Consider the following 20,110-nt stretch of genomic DNA (forward strand, 5'->3'; position numbering starts at 1 on the left):
AGCTGTTGCCACCCAAGTCCTGTCCCCGGAAAGGAAGGGGAAAGCCAGGGGGAAAGACAGACAGACCCTGGAGCAGACTGGGAGTGGGGAAGTCACAGCGCCCTGCCATGAGATAGGGAAGAGGGAGAGGCGGAAGGCAGGTAGAAAAGAGGAGAGAGAGGGAAACATGAGAGAGACTGATCCGATGGGGGTGGAGAGAGACTCACAGATGGGAGAGAGATGGAGAGGAAGACCCAGAGAGGGGGCGAAATAAAGATGGACGTGGGAGAGGGTACAGAGACACTTCTAAAGAAAGGTAGAGAGGTAGCTTGTGAGAGAGACAGAAAGGGGGAGGAGAGATGGAGACAGGTCTGGCAGGAGACAAGAGGGCTATTAGAGACGAGCGAATGTCACCTGCCCTGGGGCTGCGGCCCTGTCTCGGTGAGGGATGCGCTGAATGTGCAGTCTGGCACGAGATCCAGCTGATGGACGTTGGGGGGTCCCATTGCCTGCGGCCTGTCACATCCCCTCCTCTGACTGCCGCCTTCCAGAGCTGGGCCCAGCCTTCCTTCAATACCCTCCAGGTGAGCTTGTCACAGGGATCCCAAGAGTGTGGTAGTGGGGGGATGGCCTTGGGCTGGTGCCTCTGCTGAGAACAGTCAGCTCTGTGTCCACTGGCACAGAGGCAGAGGGATGGGTGACCCGGCTTGCTCAGAACCCCCTGCTGGCCACATATGGGGGGCTTGTTTTGGACTTAGTAGATGGGGTGGGGCATGGAAGGTAGCAGACATAGCAAAGGTATGGAGGGGACGGCGAATCTGGAGGGGAGACTGGTTAGATCTTGCCTTCCCAGGATCAAACACAAAGATCTAGGGCTCCCCTTCCACTGGCCCCCCAAACCTGCCCCCTGGTGCTGGCATGTGAGAACACTCAGGGAGACCCTTGATGGGCTCCCAGAAACTCAGGCCCCACTACACTGCATCAGCTCTTCTCTGGCTCTAGACTAAACCTTTCCTCCCCCCGCGCAGGGGACAGGGCCTCTGAGGGCCCCCGCTAGCAAACTGGTAGAGCAGAGACCTTAGGCCTGGGGCCTGCACGGCAGGGAGGGGGTGCTCCAGGGCCCCTTTTGTCTCTAGGGTTCGTGAGGATTTCAGCCTCGTGATTGCACAGGCAGGTAAGGGATGGGTAAGTCCATTCACCCTTTCAGAGCCTTGGCCGTCTTATCTGAAGAATAGGAGGAACCATCCTGCCCTGTGTGGGCCTGAAACACGGCCATGGGCGCAGTGTTCTGTGGGCACTGGAGCTCTGGGTGAGCCTTGGGTAGTGGCTGGGTTTGCCCTGGTCCTCTCTACCATGTAGCATGGAGCTGAGGGCCAGGAGACCCTCTGGGTCATCCATTTATTCAACAGTCAGTTACGCAGCGCCTGTTAAGTGCCAGCATCGTGCTAGGTCCTAGGAGACAGCAGGGACCAAGTCAGGTAAAGGCCTGCACCGTGGCGTTTGCAGAACAATCAGTAAGATGGTTTCAGATGGTGAGAGTTCACTGAAGAAGGTAAAGCCCCGTAAATTAACTGGGACTGGGGACAGGAGGGTGGGAGGCTCTGAGGAGAGGGCTTTGGAGCTGCCCGTTGAAAGGACTGGGGAGAACATTCCACCCAGCCCAGAGAGCTGGGTCTAAGGCCCCCGAGGCAGGACCGGGCTGCCACGTGTAGGGACCTAGAAGGCCCGGGTGGCCGTCGTAGTGAGACGGGGCCCGTGCCTTGTGCGAGGAGTGGTGCAAGGAGCCAGGCAGAGCCACGTCCTGCGAGGGCATCACGAGGAGGGTGCTGTTATGCTCAGACCTGGGGGGCGCCCTTAAAGGGCTGTAAGTGGGGAACGGCAGGATCTGATTCATGTTCTGAGAAGCTTTCTCTGGCTGTTGTGTGGAGAGGTGGTTGCTGCGGGGGGCGGGGGGGGGGGGGAGGAGAGGAAGCCTGGAGACGTGCCCATTAGGAGCAAGTTGGAGCGCTGGGAGAGAGCCGTGCTGGGTGGGCCTGAGGTGGCAGTGGTGGGGACATAGCTGGAGATGAAGATGTCATCCCGCCATCCCGCCCCCAGCACAGAGCAGTCTGCTCTAGGAAGTCCCTCCCAGTCGCCATGGATTAGGGGGGTGGGAGGGTAGGGCTGGCTGCTGGGAGGGAATGTGGCTTTGTGCTTGGAAAACAAAGAACAGAGCTTGGGACTGACTTCTCCTGGGGGTGGGGGCAGGCCCAGAGGCTGAACCACAGGGCAGCGCTTGGCAGGAGCAGGCTGTGCCCCCAGACATCGGGGAGGATCCCAGAGGCCTCCAGGGGTGACCGTGGGGCTTGCAAGACTTTGCCGGGGATGGCGGGTTGTAGAAGCACGACAGAGTGAGAGGGATACTCAGACCCCTCCAGCCTGAACGGCAGGCCACAGTGGGAAATTAGGCAGAGAGGTCCCTGGGCCACCGGGTTAGGCTGGGGCTGAGGGGCAGATGTGTTTGGGAGCAAACAGGGTCCCCGGGGGGCTGCGTGGGAAGGATGAGGGAGGTGACCAGGACCTCCAGGACCCTGACATGCAGGACCTGAGCCAGCCGCCCTGTCTTTCTGCAGCCGTGCCGCTGAGGCCCAGCCCTCTCTGCCTGAAGGTGGGGGCCGCCAGATGAGCAAGCTGTCTGGGGAGCCGGCCCCGTGACCTGGAGCGCAGCCTGCCAGCCGTGGCCTCCCTCGGCTTGTCGCTGTCCCACAGCCAGAGTCTCTCCTCGCATTTCCTCCCGCCGCCTCGCGAGAAGCGCCGGTCCATCTCCGACGTCCGCCGCACCTTCTGCCTCTTTGTCACCTTCGACCTGCTTTTCATCTCCCTGCTCTGGATCATTGAGCTGAACGTGAGTGGGGCAAGGCTGGAGGCACAAGCCGCACTGTGGGGGTTGCCTGGGCCTCAGTTATTCCATCTGCGGTATGGGAGGGTTGCCTCCGGCGGCGGGGGGTGGGGAGGGGACTGTTGATTTCCAGGTAAAAGGAAGAATGAGATGATAAGAATAGCTGTTCTCATCTTCCAGAGAAAGAAACTCAGAGAGGCTGAGTCGTTTATCTGAAGTCTCTCAGCAAGTATGTGAAGGCGGCAGGGTTTGAACCCCAGACTCTCTGGCTCCAGAGCTTGCAGTCTTGACCTCTGCGCCATACTGCCCCCTAGCGGACACGCTTGAGAAAGGAGGAGGGAGCCCAGAGGACTTGGTTGAGCTGTTGAAACCTTTGTCTCTTTCTGCTCTACATTACTCTCTGGCTCAATTCATTCATTCATTCATTCAACAAACATTTTTGAGCCCCTGCTGTGTCCCAGATACTGTGCTAAAAGCAGAGGGGACAGTGGGGAACAACCAGTAAAAACTCCCAGTTCCCCGTGGCGCCCAGCTCTCCTTCCCCACTTGGGGCATTCTTCCAGTGCCCCCCAGTTTGGCCTCTTGGGTTTGGTGAGATGCCACCTAGCAGTCTGGAGGCGGAGCTGCCTGTCGGGTCAGGGTCTGCCCCCTTCTCCCCCTGTGCAGTGCTTGGCCAGCTGGTGGTGGGGCCTAATCCCCGGATGCTAACAGGGCAGAGCAAGACCTGATATAGAGGCAGGAGCTGTGGAACAGGGCATCCCAGGCTTGGTCTCGTGTCAGCTTCTCCTCTGTAGTAACTGTGTGACCTCAGCAAGGGACTCAGCCTCTTTGAGACCCCCTGTTCTCCTTGTGCAGAGTGGGTCAGAGTTCTGCATGGCAGGTGCCCTTCTTCCAGATCGCAAGCTCAGGTGTCAGGAGAATGACTGGTGCTAGAAATGAATTTGGAGAAGGGACTGGTTTAGGGGTGAAGAGGGTAAGTTTGATTCCAGGCGTGTTGAGCTGGAAAGCAAGGCAGGGCTCTGAGGGTGACTGTCCTTTGTGCACAGGGATGAGCTGGCACCTTCAGCGAGGAGCCACAGCCACGGGGCCTTTGGGACCATCTTACCGATGAGAGAGCTGAGGTCCAGCAAGGTTCAGGGCCGCTTGAAGAGCTTCCGAGGTCTTAGACATTCTTGCTTTTGAAGGTCCCGTGCAGCATCTCAAAGCAGGCACTAAAATTCACCCACATCCTTCATTCAGTATATATATTTACTTGCCAGAAAAGAGCTGAAAAAATTTTTTGATAATTTTACTTTTGAAACTCTCTGGCTGTATTGGCTCTAATAGCTTAGCAGTCATCATGCAGACTTGGGAATTCTTGCAAAGTGCGAAAATCTAACCTCCAAATTGTTTTCAAATGTGATGAAAAATTTCAGAGTGCTGGATTTAATAGTTCATAGAATCAACATAATGTTTCACTCAGTAGACACTTAATTGAAATTTTATTAATTTTCAGTACTGTCATCTTATTTTCATATTTTGGAGCATATATTTTTAAAATTTTCTAACAGACTGTGTGTTGCCCAGTGGATGCAACGACCCTGGCCGGGTTATAAGACCTGTGCCAAAGTCTTGTAGCCCGTGGCAAAGCAGGGGCTGGAACTCCACTGTCCTGGGTCCTCATGCAGTGGGCAGGCGGGTACCCAGGCAGAGGGAGAGTTCTCTGTAAAGAGAAAAATGGTGGAAGACAGAGCTTGAGGGACAGGGGCTGTTAGGGGTGGGAGGGGCCGTGGAGCCCAAGAGGGAGCAGTCAGGAGGAAGAGGTGGACCGAGCTGGGGCGGAGTGGGGTGTCAGACCAGGGGCAGCAAGGCGTCAGACTCCACGGGGCTCAGAGCGGTCTTGAGGTTGAGGCATTCAGTGGGGATGTGCCGGGGCTCGAAGTTCAGTGAGGGGCTGTCCACATTGCTGGCTCCTGCCCCGAGCATCAGAATCTCCTGGGAGTTTTATAACCATTCTAGATGCTCAGCTCAGCCTGAGATTCAGACCCAGTGTCTGAACATCTGTATCTTTAACAAGCCCCCTCAAGCCCCACTGCCCCAGTTCATATCATCTGCCGGAGATCAGAAGCCCCGGTCTAGGTGTGAAGGGTCTTCCCCTTCAGGGCTCCCAGGCCCCATTCCTGAGAGTCCCCTTGTGCCCCCCTTCTCCGGGGGCTGCCACCCCATTCCTCCTGAAGCCTCAGGCTGCTCTAGCTCTCAGTGTCCATCCAGACCCCTCACTCCCCAGCCAGGGTCTCAGGGGTCCCATTGAAAATGTGTGGGTGGCTAGGGCAGGGGCAGGGGCAAGGACCAGTCTGCTCGCTCTGAATGCCATCCCCTCTAGCAGCATGATGGATTTCGCCCATTAAGCACAAGCCTAATCGATTGATTTGCCACCTGGGGCTCCGTCTGACACCACTGCCCACCCCTGGCCCCCATCACCCCAGATGGATGCTTGGCTGGGAAGATAGAGCACCGCAGTGGTGGGAGGGAGATGAAATTATGTGAGAGGCATGCTCCCAGCACCCTGTGTGCCAGCGCTGCCTCCCTGCATAGGGCTCATCGCCTCTCCTGCACAGCCCCAGGGCCCTCCAGGCCTGCCTCTTCCTGGGCAGTGTGCCCGCGAGTGTCTGAGCCTCAGCTTAGCCCCGCCTGTCTGGGCTGCCTGGATCCTTAGAGAAACGGTAATAGTGCTGGGGTCTCAGGTCCCTGGCTGAGCTCCCCTGCTGCCTCAGGGGCTTCTTGGGTGGTAGCTGAGCATTTACAGCCTCTCCTCCTGGTTCTACTTTCTCCCCCTCCCGCCCCCTCCCCCTCTGGGAGAACAAGGGGCAGCCCTGGGGACTTGGTTCTGCTTGCAGAGCTGTCCACATCTCTCTCTTCAGACCAACACAGGCATCCAGAAGAACCTGGAGCAGGAGATCATCCACTACAGCTTTGAAACTTCCTTCTTTGACATCTTGGTGAGCGGCCTTGGAGATCCTGGGGACAGAGGGCATAGGAACGCAACTCTCGCTGGATTCTCTTCTCGCAACACACATCCTCATCTGATCAGGGAGACTTGCTCCTATCTTCAGGGAACCCTCAGTATTCAAACGGGTTCCTAAATGAGGCCCCACCTTCAGAGAGCCCCAAGTGGGAGGGGAAGACGAGAGACCCCTATCCAAGAAGGTCACATCCAGATCGTCCCCAAAGAAACACTGACTTGGCCTCGGCCATCCTCTCCTGGGGTGTGCACACCATGTGGAGGGAACCTCAGGCAGCAGGACTGGAGGGGGAGGCCAGCCTTCAGCAGGGGTGGGGCCATTGGCTTGCCCGTGATGCTTCCCCGGCCCCCCACACCAGGTCCTGGCCTTCTTCCGCTTCTCCGGACTGCTCCTGGGCTATGCTGTGCTGCGGCTCCGGCACTGGTGGGTGATTGCGGTAAGATGCCACTTTCCTGGCAGCTCTCGGGCCCTGGCGGGGCTGGCGCAAGAGATGGGATGGAGGAGGCCTCACTCCCCAGCCTCTGTGTTTGCTCTCTTCCTCCTTCCCTCCCCTGGGCAGGTCACCACGCTGGTGTCCAGTGCATTCCTCATTGTCAAGGTCATCCTCTCTGAGGTCAGTGGCTCAGGGTCTGGCTGGTCTGGTGGGCATCTGGCCTGAGGGATGGGCTTCTCCCAAGAAGGGGCCGCTCCTCTGATTTGGGGTGTCTGACCCTGTTGTCGGGGTTGGGGTGAGGGGGAATCCTGTCCTTTGAGATTTCTAAGGGGTCATCTCCACTGGCTTTCCGCACTCGCCCTGCTTCAGCCCCAGGGACGGAAAGTTCCTCCTCTAGCCTAGCCTGAGTCTATCTGCTGCAGAACCCGTTAATCCATCCGCCTCAAAGGCGTGTGCCACAGGGGGTCCCCACAGCTGGTACCAGGAGTGGGGTGTAGGCCAGAGTTGGTAGCCCCAGGGTGGGGCTCTGGGTTTGAGGTGACTCCCTGCCGTGGAGCCCAGCCCCCTCCCTCCACAGCTGCTCAGCAAAGGGGCCTTTGGCTACTTGCTCCCTATCGTCTCCTTCGTCCTCGCCTGGTTGGAGACCTGGTTCCTCGACTTCAAAGTCCTACCCCAGGAGGCTGAGGAGGAGCGATGTGAGTGCTGGGGGGTGAGGGGGTGCAGTGAGGGTCGGCCCCACCCAGCAGAGGAGAGTTTCGGGCCTGAGAGCCAGTTCTGAGCTCTCTTGCCAGCTCTGCCTCTAGGACCCTTAGGATGAGCCTGGGCTAGGGGACCCCAGGCTGACTGTCCTTGGTCTGGGGCAATGGCTGCCCACGTCTGCTCCCCCAGGGTATCTCGCTGCCCAGGCTGCTGTCGCTCGAGGACCCTTGCTCTTCTCCAGCGCCCTGTCCGAGGGCCAGTTCTATTCACCCCCAGAATCCTTTGCAGGTGCGGGCTGGTGGGTGGGAGAACTGCCTTCGGGGAGGGGCCTTGGCTGGGTCTGTTCTTTCTGTTCGTGTCAGCTCCCCGGGGAAAGCGAGCAGCTCTCTGCCACACCCGCTTTCATACCCCTACACCATTGCCCTTGTACCCCGACCACCACCCCCCGGACCCCGCCGCCCCGCTCTCTCCGCCTCTTCCCATTGTCCTCTGCTTGTTTTCTGCAGGGTCTGACAATGAATCAGATGAAGAAGTTGTTGGGAAGAAAGGCTTCTCTGCCCAGGTATCTGGCTGCCTACCCCGCCCCGGGTGGGCACCCTGGAGGAGGGGCCAGTGGTGCGCTCAGCCAGGTGGGCAGGGGCTTCCCAGCGGAGGGTAGACCTTAGGCAGCCTGAATGCCAGTCCGTGTCCATCTGGGTGTGTGCCCCACTGCCGGTCAGGCCCACCGGTCTGCTTCCTGCCTGGGGCCCGAGGGTAGCAGCCGCAGCCACGGCACCTGGTCCCAGGAAGCCTGCAGGGCCCAGGAGACCAACCCAGACCCGGCATCTGGACATCTGGCTGAGTCAGGCTTCCCACCCAGCCCGGTGCAGAAAGAGCAGGTGGGGTGCAGACCCCAGGCTGACCCCTTCCTGACTCCCATCCCTGGCCAGGAACGGGAGTACATCCTCCAGGGGAAGGAGGCTATGGCGGTGGTGGACCAGATCTTGGCCCAGGAGGAGAACTGGAAGTTTGAGAAGAATAATGTAAGAAACCTGTCTCCCACCTGATCCTGAGGGTTTTCCTGTGGGGAGTTTTCCCTCCCTTGTCTGAGGCCTGAGAAATAAGCCCAAAGATTGCACGGGCTGGAACCATATTCCTAACCCCGGGAGAGGGGGCTGAGCCCTGGGGTCAGCCACTTGGTTGGGCTGCATTGGACATTCCCACCGCCCCTCTCCCTGCTTCCCGCCACCGCCCCCCCCCCCCCCCCGCCTGCTGCTCGGCTCCAGCTTTGAAGGGGAAGCCAGGCTTCGGCCCTGTGTCTGGTGTTTTGTTTCAGGGTCAAAACAGTATTATCTAAAAAGATGGCAGAGAGCTTGGAAAACAGAGGGAAAACATCGTCATCCCTTTTTCTGGCCAGTTCCTCTGGCAGCCCTTGTCAGCCTGGAGACACGGTCCTTCGTGGTTGCAGCTGCAGCTGTGCTCCTGCCTTTAAACTTGATATCAAAAGCCTTTCTCTCCTCATTGCAGAACATTTGTCGGAACCACTGTTTTTTTTTTTTATTGAAGTGTAGTTGATTTACAACACAACTGTTAATCTCTGCTGTACAGCAGGGTGACTCAGTTATACACATATGCACATTCTTTTTTTATATTCTTTTCCATTATGGTTTATCTCAGGATATTGGAGATAGCTCCCTGTGCTATACAGTAGGACCTTGGTGTTTATCCATTCTAAATGTAATAGTTTGTATCTACCAACCCCAAACTCCCCGTCCATCCCTCTCCCTCCCCCTACCCCCCTTGGCAACCACAAGTCTGTTCTCTATGTCTGTGAGTCTGTTTCTGTTTTGTAGATAGGTTTATCTGTGCCATATTTTAGATTCCACGTATAAGCGATGTCATATGGTATTTGTCTTTCTCTTTCTGACTTACTTCACTTATATGATAATCTCTAGTTGCATCCATGTCGCTGCAAATGGCATTATTTCGTTCTTTTTTATGGCAGAGTAGTATTCCATTGTATATATGGACCACATCTTCTTTATCCATTCATCTGTTGATGGACATTTAGGTTGTTTCCATGTCTTGACTACTGTGAACAGTGCTGCTATGAACATAGGGACTTTTTGAATTCTTTTTGAATTACAGTTTTGTCCAGGTATATTCCCAGGAGTGGGATTGCTGGATCATATGGTAATTCTAATTTTAGTTTTCTGAGGAATCTCCATACTGTTTTCCATAGTGGCTGCACCAACTTACATTCTCACCAGCAGTGAAGGAGGCAAGGAGGCAGAACCACTTTTTTATTTTTTGGCTGCGTTGGGTCTTTGTAGATAGCTTCGCGCAGGCTCTCTAGTTGCGGCGAGCGGGGGCTACTCTTCGTTGCAGTGCATGGGCTTCTCATTGCGGTGGCTTCTCTTGTTGTGGAGCATGGGCCCTAGGCGTGTGGGCATGTGGGCTTCAGTAGTTGTGACGTGTGGGCTCAGTAGTTGTGGCTCGCAGGCTTAGTGGCTCTGCAGCATGTGGGATCTTCCCGGACCAGGGATCAAACCCGTGTCCCTTGCATTGGCAGGCGGATTCTTAATCACTGTGCCACCAGGGAGGTCCCAGAACCACTGTTCTTTAATGGCTCCTCAGATATCCCAAAACTCCTGGAGTTTTCTACCCTGAGCTGTTAAAAACCTGCCCTGCCTGTCACCCATTCCTGCCCCCCAGGCTCCCCTCTGCCCTATGCTTACCTCCCTGCCACCCTTCTGTCCCTGCCACAGGAATATGGGGACACTGTGTACACCATCGAGGTTCCCTTTCATGGCAAGACCTTCATCCTGAAGGTGAGTGAGGGAAGAGGTGTTCTGGAGCCTCCTGCTCTGCCTGGGACTCGAGGAAAGAGCCCAAGGGTAGGGGGACCCTCCGGCAGGTTTCTCCCAACCAGGAGGGAAGGGCTGGTGTGCCCGAGTACATCTGGCACCACGCAGCCCTCTGCCCGCCCTGCTCCAGACCTTCCTGCCCTGCCCCGCGGAGCTGGTGTACCAGGAGGTGATCCTGCAGCCCGAGAGGATGGTGCTGTGGAACAAGACGGTGACAGCCTGCCAGGTGAGCCGAGCCAGGGGGCCAGGCCTGGTCACCCCTCAGGGCAGAGGCAGAGCAACATGGCAGATGAGGGCACAGTTGTACCCCAGCATGACCATTGACCCCCAGGGGATCCAGGTCATGTCATTGGACTGCCCTGTGCCTCAGCTTCCCCATCTGTAAAATGGGGATGGTGGTACTAGTGCCTCCTGGAGAGGCTGGGGAAGATGGAAAGAGGAAATGCTCAAAGCACCTGGCCCAGCCAGTGCCCATGAATGGGAATGGCTCTTAATTAAGGGACCTGAGTGGAGAGCAGGCTGGCCTGGGGCTTTCCTGAGATGCTGGGACCCTTCCCTGGGGTTTTCCTGGGGTGGATACACCTCACGTCTGCCCTGACGCCCGCAGATCCTGCAGCGAGTAGAAGACAACACCCTCATCTCCTACGATGTGTCTTCGGGGGCCGCGGGCGGTGTGGTCTCCCCCAGGTGAGTGGCCCCCAAGCTCCCTCCTCTCAGCCAGGCCGCCTGTCCTTGGACCTTCTCGGCACCCCATGACCTAACCCTACCCCCTCCAGGGACTTCGTGAACGTCCGACGCATCGAGCGGCGCAGAGACCGATACCTGTCATCGGGCATCGCCACCACCCACTGCGCCAAGCCCCCGACACACAAATATGTCAGGTGAGCTGAGCCTTGCCTGGGGTCGTGTGCGCCGGCCCCTCCCCTGGTAGCTGTGGGGACCGGGCAATGTCGGTGTGTACGTTTGGGCACTTTCTCCTGCCGAGGCTGCCTTCCTGTCCCCCGTCCTGCTGCCCCTAATCCTACTTATCTGCTGGAGGCTGGACCCACCGCCAGGCTGGAGGGCAGCTCCAGGATAGACCGTGAATGGGGATGAATAGGGACCAGCCCGGGGGAGGGGGCTGGGAGCCATGAGGTTGCACTGGTCTGGGGGACCTGAGCAGGAGGCCTCTGTGTTCTGAACCATGAACTTCCTGCCTGAGGAGACTCGGGCCCCTTTCATCCCCTCTGCCTGCCCCGCGGCCTTGCCTTCCTCCTGCAGCGCTTGGAAGTACCTCCAAAGGAGAGGCCTTACTCTCTGCGGCCTGTTCCAGGGCCTCCTCCAATTCTCCTGCTGTCTAATCCTAGCCCTGCAGGTGACCTCCTCCCAGATACCCCACTCTTCCCCTTCTGTCCTGGGGTTCCTCAGAGAGCACTGTTCTTTGAGTGTCAGCTTGGGGCTCTGGTCTCGCCACCACCGCAGACTTGCTGGGTGTTGGGCAAGCTCATTTCCCCTCTGGGTGCCAGCTTCCTTATATGGAGTCAGGGGAGCTGTAGGCGAATTAAATGGAGATGGGATGTGCACCATACAAGCTCAGGCCTGACGCCGCCTGAGAAGGCGCCCCCTCCTGGAGCCCAGTGGCACTGCACCGCTCCCAGAGCTGGGCCCTGGTGAGAAGTGCCCGCCCAGCCCACCTCCTCAGGACTAGAGCGGACCTAGAATCCCTGGACCGACTAGATGAGGGCTGGGAAGGTGGTGGGCTGGGGCTTCCCTGCCACTGGGGGTATGCAAACATCGGCAGGCGGTTGTAGGAGGATTCGAGCGTCACATGGCAGGTGGGGGTGGAGGGCTGTATGCTGTGGCCTCTGGGACACCCGTCCAGGGCCCTGCTCAGGCAGCGAGGGGGTTGCTGGACCAGCAGCTCCCTTCCCTCTCCCACCCCAGTCCAGGGTGGGCCAAGAATGGGGCGGTGGCGGGGGGAGTCAGGGATGCTGCCTGGCTCCAAGGTCCCCACTGGTACCTCTCTCCTCAGGGGGGAGAATGGTCCTGGGGGCTTCATTGTGCTCAAGTCAGCCAGTAACCCTGGAGTCTGCACCTTCATCTGGATCCTTAATGCAGATCTGAAGGTGGGCGTGCCGGGGCTGCGAGGCAGGTTCTGTGGAGTGGAGGGGCCTCTGCTGTGTGACCTTGGGCGCTCCCTGCTCTGCTCAGAGCCTCCCCTACTCTCCGCCTCCTTTCTTACTCTAATACTGGGGGCAGGGTCCAGGTGGTCTTCTCACCCTGAGTTGCTGGCGGGCTTGTGCCTCCCCTTTTTACCTCTGACTCCCGAGGCCCCCAGGAAGGGTGGCTGGCTGCCAGCCCAGCCCCTCCCAGGTCTTTCTGTGTGACTCACGCCAGGCCCGGGGCAAGGCATGTTCTTCCTGCCAGGGGGGAGGGGGGAGGGGGGAAGGCGGCCTAGGGTGCATTCCAGAGCTGCACCTGTGTTCTGGCCCAGAGCAGCCCCTGCTGGCGCCAGTTGTTGAGGGGGTGCCCCTGCCCAGGGCAAGCCTTCCTGGAACTTCTCGCCTCCCCCAGGGCCGCCTGCCCCGGTACCTCATCCACCAGAGCCTCGCAGCCACCATGTTTGAATTTGCCTTCCATCTGCGGCAACGCGTCGGAGAGCTGGGTGCACAGGCATAAGCATGCCCCCTCACCACCCTGCGGGCCAGGGTCCTGTCGCCACGGCCTCCAGAGCCAGAGGAGGGGCTGGTTGGGCTTCCCACTGCCCACAGAGGGCCTGGCCTCAAACAGTGGGGAGGAAGGGGCTTCCTCCCACAGCAGCCCCTCGGCCCCCAGCTGCCACCCTCCACGCGCTTCACTGTGCCTGGAAGCCCTGGCCGTGGGCAGGTCGAGAGCTCAAGCGTCTGACTCTGCCGCTGAGGCCAGTGGGGTCCATCCTGCCGACGTTTACATGGCGTCCCTGCCTCCTGGAAGAGGAGATCCGCTGTCCCCACCTGGCCAGGCCGGGGTCTGGAATGGGAACCTCGGACTTGGCTGGGGAGGACCCTGGGCAGGACAGAAGTCAGGGCAGCCTTGTCACCAGTGTGAAGGCGCAGGACCCCCTTCTTCCGCCTGCTCTCTCATCACGGTGTTTTAGGATTACTTAAAGGGTCTGGGACCTTTTTCCACTTGCACCTGTGGGGGTGTAGGTTGCAGGTGGGAGTGGTGGGTGCTGGCAGGGAGCCTGCCTCTCCCAGGTTCTCTTCAGGTCGCCTCCCTCCCGCCCAGGGCCTCGTTGGGGACCTTTGTAATTTGAGCCAATTAAAAACATGAACTCAAAAAAAAAAAAAAAAAAAAAAAAAAAAGCAGTCCTTCCAGCCTGGCCTCTTGAGGGAAGAGAAGGGCAGCACCGTGGAGGCGGGAAAGGAGCCACTGCTGCAGCCACCACATGACACACCCTCTCAGAGCCTCGCAGAGCCGGGATGGAGCCAGTGGAGACCCAGTTCCTGGAACCACCCCCAACTTTCTTGAATGGTTCAGCTGGGCACATGACTGGTCAGAGAAAAATTCCCCGCCTCCCTGCCAGGTCTCTGGGTCTCCGGTGAGGGAAGGTCAGATTAAGGTCTCCAGCCCAGGATTGGGAGGAGGGAGGTAGGGAGAGACCTGGCAGTACCCACAGCAGGCCTTGGTTGCCACTGGGGTCCCAAGGCTGGGGTCCGGTGGGGAGCCTGGAGGTGGGGCCTGGCCTTCCAGGTCACTGATGCACCTCCGGGATCTGGGCCTCTGGGCTCCACTTAACCTCCCGTCTCTGCCCCATCACACTGGGGCCACCAGAAAACCTGCCCTCCCCCCTCCCTGCCTTCAGGCTTCCGAGGAGCTGACTGACTTAGAGCCAGGGGTGGGGGCGGGGTCTCCTCTTGGTCCTGGCTAGGTGTGCGACCCTGGGCAAATCTACCTCTCTGAGCCTCCATTTCCTACTTTATAAAAGCTTTTGTAAGGTTAGAAGATACCAAGAATCGGGTGTAGTGCTCAGTAATCAAGAGGATGCAGTTCTGCCCCGGGTGAGTGCCCACAGGCCTTACCACTAAGTTCTCATCTCAGCTCCTGTCCCTGCCTCTCTTGGTGCCCTCTGCTTTGTCCACTCAGTGACGCCCTCACTCCTCCTCCCCCGTGCCCTCCACCCTGTGTGCCAGCTTCCAGCAGCAGCGCCACTGCTCTCAGTGCTGGGCCATCCTGGCAGCCCTCCTACTGGCCTTCTCCCTGGGGATGACAGCCAGGTCCTGCCCAGTGGCACCCTGGAGCTGGCAGGACCCAGAACTCTTCTGGTACGGCCACTGTGAACAGAAAGGGGGCAAAATGAGGCCCAGAGAGGGGTAGAAGCTGACCCATAGTTACATAGCCTATTTATGGCTGCTTTAGGGCTAGAGCCAGATCTGGCTGCCACTCCCTGGAGCCCCTGGGTTCCCACCTCACCCCACCTGAGGTGTTGGGGTAGAGCTGGGGCCACCTCCCACATCTGCTCCCCCCACCCTACTGGCCCGACGGGAAAGGAAGACACCTGGCAAAGGTTGGCGTCCAGGATCCCATGTGTGGAATTAACTTCCGTTGCCCTTGCTGGTGAGGTGGTGGTCGGGAGCCAGGCCTTCAGGGGCGAATGCCCGAGGGCGTGGCGGCACTGTCCCTTCTTGCTGAGGGGACAGTCAGGGGATGTGCCCTTGAGCCCAGGCAGCGGGGAAGGACACGATGGCCTGGTACAGAGCCCAGAGGGGGCCTCGGTTCCTGCTGTTTCCTGCTCTGTTTACAGACAAGCCGCTCTCCTCCCTGGGTTAGGGGAAGGGGTGGGGCAGAGGGCAAGTGCCAAGGTGGCACGAGGCTGGGCACGTGCCTGGTCCCACAAGGTGTCTGAAGAGTGTCAGACACCTGGAGGTGTCACGCTGAGGACCCCTGCCCCCACAGGAGCACCTTGAGCTCTTCAGAAGCTGACCTCTGACCTGGGGGCGGCCAGAGTCCAGGTACCCCAAGCCCCACCCTGGGCCCAGAATCCCCCAGCAGTGAGTCTTGGCTCTGCTTGTAGCATCTGACGCCAGAGGGCCTGAAAATAGCCCCTGGAGGAGGGGGAGGATGGGGCTATTTAAAGGGCATGGGAGGAACAGAGCCCAGAGGGAGTGAGCGGTCATCATGGCCACTTCAGAGCTGAGCTGCCAGGTGTCCGAGCAGAACTGTGAGCGCCGAGAGGCCTTCTGGGCTGAGTGGAAGGATCTGACGCTGTCCACACGGCCTGAGGAGGGGTGAGTGCTGGCCAGCTGGGGGTCCCTCCTCCCCTCCCCTAGAGCACCCTTCCTGAGCCTTATGAAGCCAGAGCGCAAAGGCCAGGAGAAGTTTCGGGGGGTGGGGGCCAGGAGAGTTCCCGCTGCGGGGAGCAAAGTGGTCCTGGCACCCCGGGTCCTCAGCGTGTGACTGGAGGGCAGCAGCTCGCAGGAGCTCAGTGTCCCCTTCCCCTCTCCTTCCCAGTTGCTCCCTGCACGAGGAGGATGCCCAGCGGCGGGAGACCTACCACCGGCAGGGGCGGTGCCAGGCGCTGGTGCAGCGTTCCCCCTGGCTGGTGATGCGGATGGGCATCCTGGGCCGCAGGCTGCAGGAGTACCAGCTGCCCTACCAGCGGATGCTGCCGCTGCCCATCTTCACCCCTGCCAAGGTGGGCGCCACCAAGGAGGAGCACGAGGACACCCCCATCCAGCTGCAGGAGCTGCTGGCACTGGAAGCAGCCCTGGGTGGCCAGTGTGTGGACCGCCAGGACGTGGCCGAGATCACCAAGCAGCTGCCCCCTGTGGTGCCTGTCAGCAAGCCCGGCACCCTGTGTCGCACCCTGTCGCGCTCCATGTCCCAGGAAGCACAGAGAGGCTGAGAGGGACGGTGACTTGGGCTCCACAGTGCCTGCCCTGGGCTGGGCCCTTCCTGGCTAGGACCATGGAGGGGAGCTGCTGGCCATGGAAGCTTCGTAGTTTGCCCAGAATTGGGGGCTAGGGGAGGTGGGAGCCAGAGGCCAGGATGCCTGGGTCTCCTGAGTTCCCACAGGGAGGGAGCAAAGACGGTGGGCACTAAGGGTGGAGTGCTGGGGGCCAGCACAGCCGAGTACCCCCAGGAGGAAAGGCAGAAAATGCTGGTGAGGGTAAGAGGTCCCTGAGAGGAGTGACCCCAGTCCAGATTTCAGCTTCAGAGAAGGATGAAGAAAAAGCATAAGGAATGCTCAGGGAAGGAGGCCTGGAGAAGACCGGAGGGAGGGGGACGTGAAGAGGGCCGAGGCAGGGTGGAGCCCCCAGCACCCTCTGTTAGCGCTGCAATAAATGCTCAGTCACATGCCAGAGTTTCGTCTCTTTCCTGGTGGTTGAGGGGCCCACCCGTTGGCGTCCCCCCCCATGCTCACTTCTGGGAACAGGCCCTGCATCTGAGCTAAATATGGCAGAGTTAGTGGGTCACCCCATGCTCCCGGGCGGGGGGTGGGGGAAGGTTGCAGGGACAGAGCTATAAACAGGGTGGCTGTCCGTCCAGTCCCCCTGACTCTGCTCTGCAGTCCTGGCCTCTGTGTGAGTCCCCTGGCACTGGGCAGTGCCCGGGAGGCCAGTTGGCATCCAGGGTTTGTTTAAATGACCTCATGAAGAATATGGAAGGGGCTGGCACCGGGACTGTCCTCAGCTGTGCCTCAGGGTGTGGATGGGGTCAGTGACCCCAAGGCTGACCTCTTTCTTGGTTCTGAATCCGGACAGAATCAATCCTTGGCTGGGGTCAGGTGTTCTACCCTCCCTGCCCTGGGAGCCCAAGGTGGGTTCTTGGGGGTAGGGTGTGTAGGGGGGTGGTCAGGTTCCTGTGTGTGACCCCTGCAGCTGTTGTGATGACTCATGTCCCAACCTGGCTGCCTGGTCCAACAAGAAGACACTTTCCCTTTGGGACAAGGTGAGGGTAAGGGTGTGGTACAGGAGGCCAGGGGCTGGTAGCCTACCCAGGGCCGAGAGGCACTGGACTTAGCCAGAGGAGGGTCCCACTCCAGGAAGACCACGGAGATGGCCCCGCAGAATCCACTTCCCATTTGGGAGGATAGGAAGGGGGACCCTGGCATCTTGACAGCCTGGTACCTGGAGTGCCAAGCAATCTGCAGGGCTGGCCTGGCCCTGCTCCCCCAGAGGGGGCTGGAGTGTGGGCTGGGAGATGAGAGGGGTCAGACTCCAGACCAGGCGACACACCTAATCCCTTGGCACCCGAAGGCTCGGATCGCGTCTGCTGGTACCCCTGGCAGCCTGGAGAATGCGCCCCGCGCCCTTCCGTCCTCACCTGGGTCCCTCGCCCCGGACGTGACGGGAACGTCCCGAGCCTTCCGCCCTCAGCAGCCCCCAGATACGCGTCTGGGAGCCTGCAGGGCCCGCAGGGGAGGCCCGGGCTGTTCCGTCCGCTAAGTGCTTTATCCCTGCTCGCCTGCCCTATCGTCGCTACCATCTGACGGGAGGGGCCGGAGCTCCGCTCTGGGGCCCCGGGGCGACAGTGGCGGAGGCCAGAACGGACTGTCCTTTCTGGAGTCGGGGCGGGGGGCGGGGGGAACGCTGGAGGACAGGGACGAAAGAGGCCTAGGGGAGAGGCGGAGAAGGGGAGTTGGGGTGACCTCACTAAGGAAGGGGGGGTGGATGTTGGACAGGGTGTCCCAGAGATGTCACTGGCGCTGGGAGCTGGGAATGGGGGAAAGGGCTAGCTTGAACCCTGGCAAAAAAGAAGGGAAGGGATGCCAGGCAAAAGGGGTGAATGGAGAAGAGCTACAGGGAGGAGCTGGGGCTGGCGGACGCAGGGGTCTAAGGAGTCTGGGGGCACGAAGCTGAGGGGCAGGGCGCGGGAGCTGGCCTTGGACCAGGGCAGGTGAGGCAAAGGGTGGAGGGCAGACGGGAGCAACCGTGGAGCAGGGGCGGGGACGGATGCTCCCCCCGTGTGTCTGCTGCTCCGACACTAAAGGAGATGGATGGGGTAGGGGAAACGCAGCGCGCGCGGCCCCGGGCGGCCCATCGCTCAGCCACCGCCCCCGCAGCGGAGAGGTCGGGGCGGGGGTCCGGCCGCAGATAAAGGCGAGCGGGGGACAAGGGCGGCCGCGGCAGCAGCATGAGCGGGACAGACCTGAGTCACGCTGCGGGCGCGGCCCCCGACTCAGGCCCGGGCCTGGCGGCAGTCGCCTCGGCCTACCAGCGCTTCGAGCCCCGCGCCTACCTCCGCAACAACTACGCGCCCCCTCGGGGGGATCTGAGCGGCCCCGACGGCGTCGGGCCTTGGAAGCTGCGCTGCTTGGCGCAGACCTTCGCCACCGGTGAGCGCTGGGAAACAGGACAAGGAGTCATCAGGGAGCCAAAGGGGCGCGCACGCGACAGCCAGATGGGGATAGGTAGTTAAGGGGTGAAAACAGAAGAGGGGCAAGCATCCTTTACGTGAGGCGGGGGGGGGGGGGGGGGGGGGGTCGGGAGGGAGAGCACTCAGAATTGAGAAGGGAGGTGGGGAATGCGGAATGAGGGGCAAAGGCGGAGGAGAGAAGCTGCCAGGCACCTGAGAGTTCCCCCACTTAATCCTCACTGGTAGGTGACTAGAGTTTATAGTTGCGGAACCTGAGTCACAGAGAGGTTAGGTCCATTTCCCAAGGTAAAAGTCAGCGGACGTTAGAGCCAGACTCAGACCCTGGTTAGTCTAACTCCAGAGCTAATGCTTCTTTCAGACAGAGACACACTTCCAGGGGGAGAAGGAACAGAGAGAGGGGGAAGAAGCCCCAGGTAAGGGAGGCCGTGACTGAGGCTGGGGGCTGCAGGCACAGGCCTAGCACCAGGACCTGCTTCCTCTGCCCCACCCAGGTGAGGTGTCTGGACGCACCCTCATTGACATTGGTTCAGGTCCCACTATCTACCAGCTGCTCAGTGCCTGCGCCCACTTTGAGGACATCACGATGACAGATTTCTTGGAGGTGAACCGCCAGGAGCTGGGGCTCTGGCTGCGAGACGAGCCTGGGGCCTTCGACTGGAGCGTGTACAGCCAGCATGTCTGTCTCATCGAGGGCAAGGGGTAAGGGCTGGGGGGTACGGGTTGGGCAGGGGGTTTCCCACGGAGTGGCTGGTGGGAGGCAACAGAGAACTGGGTGTGGGCAGTCCAGAGCCCTGGTCCTGACTCTGCCTTCTGAGTCAAACAGTGAATCCTGCCAAGAGAAGGAGTGCCAGCTGCGAGCCAGGGTGAAGCGGATCCTGCCCATCGACGTGCACCAGCCCCAGCCCCTGGGCGCTGGGAGCCTGGCGCCCCTGCCTGCCGATGCCCTGGTCTCCGCCTTCTGCCTAGAGGCTGTGAGTCCGGACCTTGCCAGCTTCCAGCGGGCCCTGGACCACATCACCACACTGCTGAGGCCTGGGGGGCACCTGCTCCTCATCGGGGCCCTGGAGGAGTCATGGTACCTGGCTGGGGAGGCCAGGCTGGCAGTGGTGCCAGTGCGTGAGGAGGAGGTGAGGGAGGCCCTGGTGCGTAGCGGCTATGAGGTGAGGGATCTGCGCACCTACATCATGCCTTCCCACCTTCGGACAGGCGTAGATGATGTCAAGGGCATCTTCTTCGCCTGGGCCCAGAAGAAGGTGGGGGTGTGAGGCCCCAGTGCACACAGTGTCGGCGGCCCTCACCCACCTAGATTCCCTGTTATCTGAGGTGGCACCTAATAAAGAAATAGGTCCATGCTGGCTGGTGTTAAGTGCAGTCTGCGGCTCTCCTGGGAAGCAACAAGGGCCCAGAGCTCTCTCTCGTGTTGTGGGCATATGGGAGGCATCAACCCTGGCCTTTTTCCCAGAAGCTTCCATGAAGGAAGGCTTCCGTACACTCATTCTTCCCAAACTAAGGAAAGCCAGGGTCAGAGGAAACTCGTTCAGCATCTGCCGTGTGCCAGGCACCTGCCAGGTCCATTCAGTCCTCACCCTCGGCAGCAGGTCCTGTTACCCTGTTTGCAGGTGAAGCTCAGAAAGGTTAGGAACAAATAAATAATAGAGGAGCTTAGCGGAGCCCAGAAGGGGAGGTGAAGGGGGATAATTAGGAGAACTTGCAGGCGGTGGTGCTACAACCCAGGCACAAAGGCCAAGGGAAGTCAGAGGGGAAGAACAGGCACCAGCTCCCTCTCCCAGCCCCCACTACAAGCGGGACGGGAGCTCCATCAAGATCTGCTGTTGCCCTGAATCTGGTCCTTGCCATCCCCACTCCCATGGGCCTAGGTAGAGACGCCATCTGCCTGTTGCCTCCAGCCAGCTCTGTCTTCTTCCCTCCAGCCCAC

The 20,110-nt window shown here is 59.8% G+C and overlaps 3 protein-coding genes across 6 annotated transcripts; all 3 read left to right on the forward strand.

Moving 5' to 3' along the window:
- The first annotated feature begins 2,640 nt into the window (after positions 1 to 2,640).
- On the forward strand, positions 2,641 to 16,152 carry STARD3 (StAR related lipid transfer domain containing 3). Its single transcript, XM_032616494.1, is given in 15 exon segments — positions 2,641 to 2,660; positions 2,662 to 2,863; positions 5,758 to 5,835; positions 6,218 to 6,295; positions 6,419 to 6,472; positions 6,870 to 6,987; positions 7,181 to 7,279; positions 7,498 to 7,553; positions 7,921 to 8,013; positions 9,739 to 9,801; positions 9,968 to 10,063; positions 10,445 to 10,524; positions 10,614 to 10,718; positions 11,849 to 11,942; positions 12,391 to 16,152. Coding segments are annotated over 15 exon segments (1,341 nt in total). The 3' UTR covers positions 12,496 to 16,152.
- Positions 13,225 to 16,159, forward strand: TCAP (titin-cap). Of its 3 annotated transcripts, XM_032616497.1 has the most exons (3): positions 13,225 to 13,350; positions 13,784 to 13,856; positions 15,307 to 16,157. In XM_032616497.1, exons 2-3 carry the CDS (start codon positions 13,840 to 13,842, stop codon positions 15,698 to 15,700), a joined length of 411 nt encoding a protein of 136 aa, XP_032472388.1. In that variant the 5' UTR covers positions 13,225 to 13,350; positions 13,784 to 13,839; the 3' UTR covers positions 15,701 to 16,157. The 3 variants fall into 3 exon arrangements, with proteins under 3 accessions (XP_032472388.1, XP_032472387.1, XP_032472386.1); XM_032616496.1 differs by lacking the exon at positions 13,225 to 13,350 and having other exon boundaries at positions 13,767 to 13,856; XM_032616495.1 differs by lacking the exons at positions 13,225 to 13,350; positions 13,784 to 13,856 and adding an exon at positions 14,056 to 15,083 and having other exon boundaries at positions 15,307 to 16,159.
- A 1,676-nt stretch (positions 16,160 to 17,835) lies between these two features.
- PNMT (phenylethanolamine N-methyltransferase) lies at positions 17,836 to 19,527 on the forward strand. 2 transcript variants are annotated; one of them, XM_032617008.1, is made up of 3 exons: positions 17,836 to 18,133; positions 18,666 to 18,873; positions 18,998 to 19,527. In XM_032617008.1, the coding sequence occupies exons 1-3, from the start codon at positions 17,932 to 17,934 to the stop codon at positions 19,437 to 19,439; spliced, it is 852 nt and encodes a 283-aa protein (XP_032472899.1). In that variant the 5' UTR covers positions 17,836 to 17,931; the 3' UTR covers positions 19,440 to 19,527. The 2 variants fall into 2 exon arrangements, with proteins under 2 accessions (XP_032472899.1, XP_032472900.1); XM_032617009.1 differs by having other exon boundaries at positions 17,916 to 18,133; positions 18,705 to 18,873; positions 18,998 to 19,497.
- Positions 19,528 to 20,110: the final 583 nt, after the last annotated feature.

The sequence above is a fragment of the Phocoena sinus genome, chromosome 20 (genome assembly GCF_008692025.1).
Source record: "Phocoena sinus isolate mPhoSin1 chromosome 20, mPhoSin1.pri, whole genome shotgun sequence".
NCBI lineage: Eukaryota > Metazoa > Chordata > Mammalia > Artiodactyla > Phocoenidae > Phocoena > Phocoena sinus.

Bases quoted from the DNA above. Each gene is read 5' to 3' on its own strand.
- TCAP (XM_032616495.1), top strand. From the start codon at position 14,974: ATGGCCACTTCAGAGCTGAGCTGCCAGGTGTCCGAGCAGAACTGTGAG. The intron at 15,084-15,306 runs GTGAGTGCTGGC...TCTCCTTCCCAG, and splicing joins TCCACACGGCCTGAGGAGGG to TTGCTCCCTGCACGAGGAGG.
- PNMT (XM_032617008.1), top strand. From the start codon at position 17,932: ATGAGCGGGACAGACCTGAGTCACGCTGCGGGCGCGGCCCCCGACTCA. The intron at 18,134-18,665 runs GTGAGCGCTGGG...TGCCCCACCCAG, and splicing joins GGCGCAGACCTTCGCCACCG to GTGAGGTGTCTGGACGCACC. The intron at 18,874-18,997 runs GTAAGGGCTGGG...TGAGTCAAACAG, and splicing joins TGTCTCATCGAGGGCAAGGG to TGAATCCTGCCAAGAGAAGG.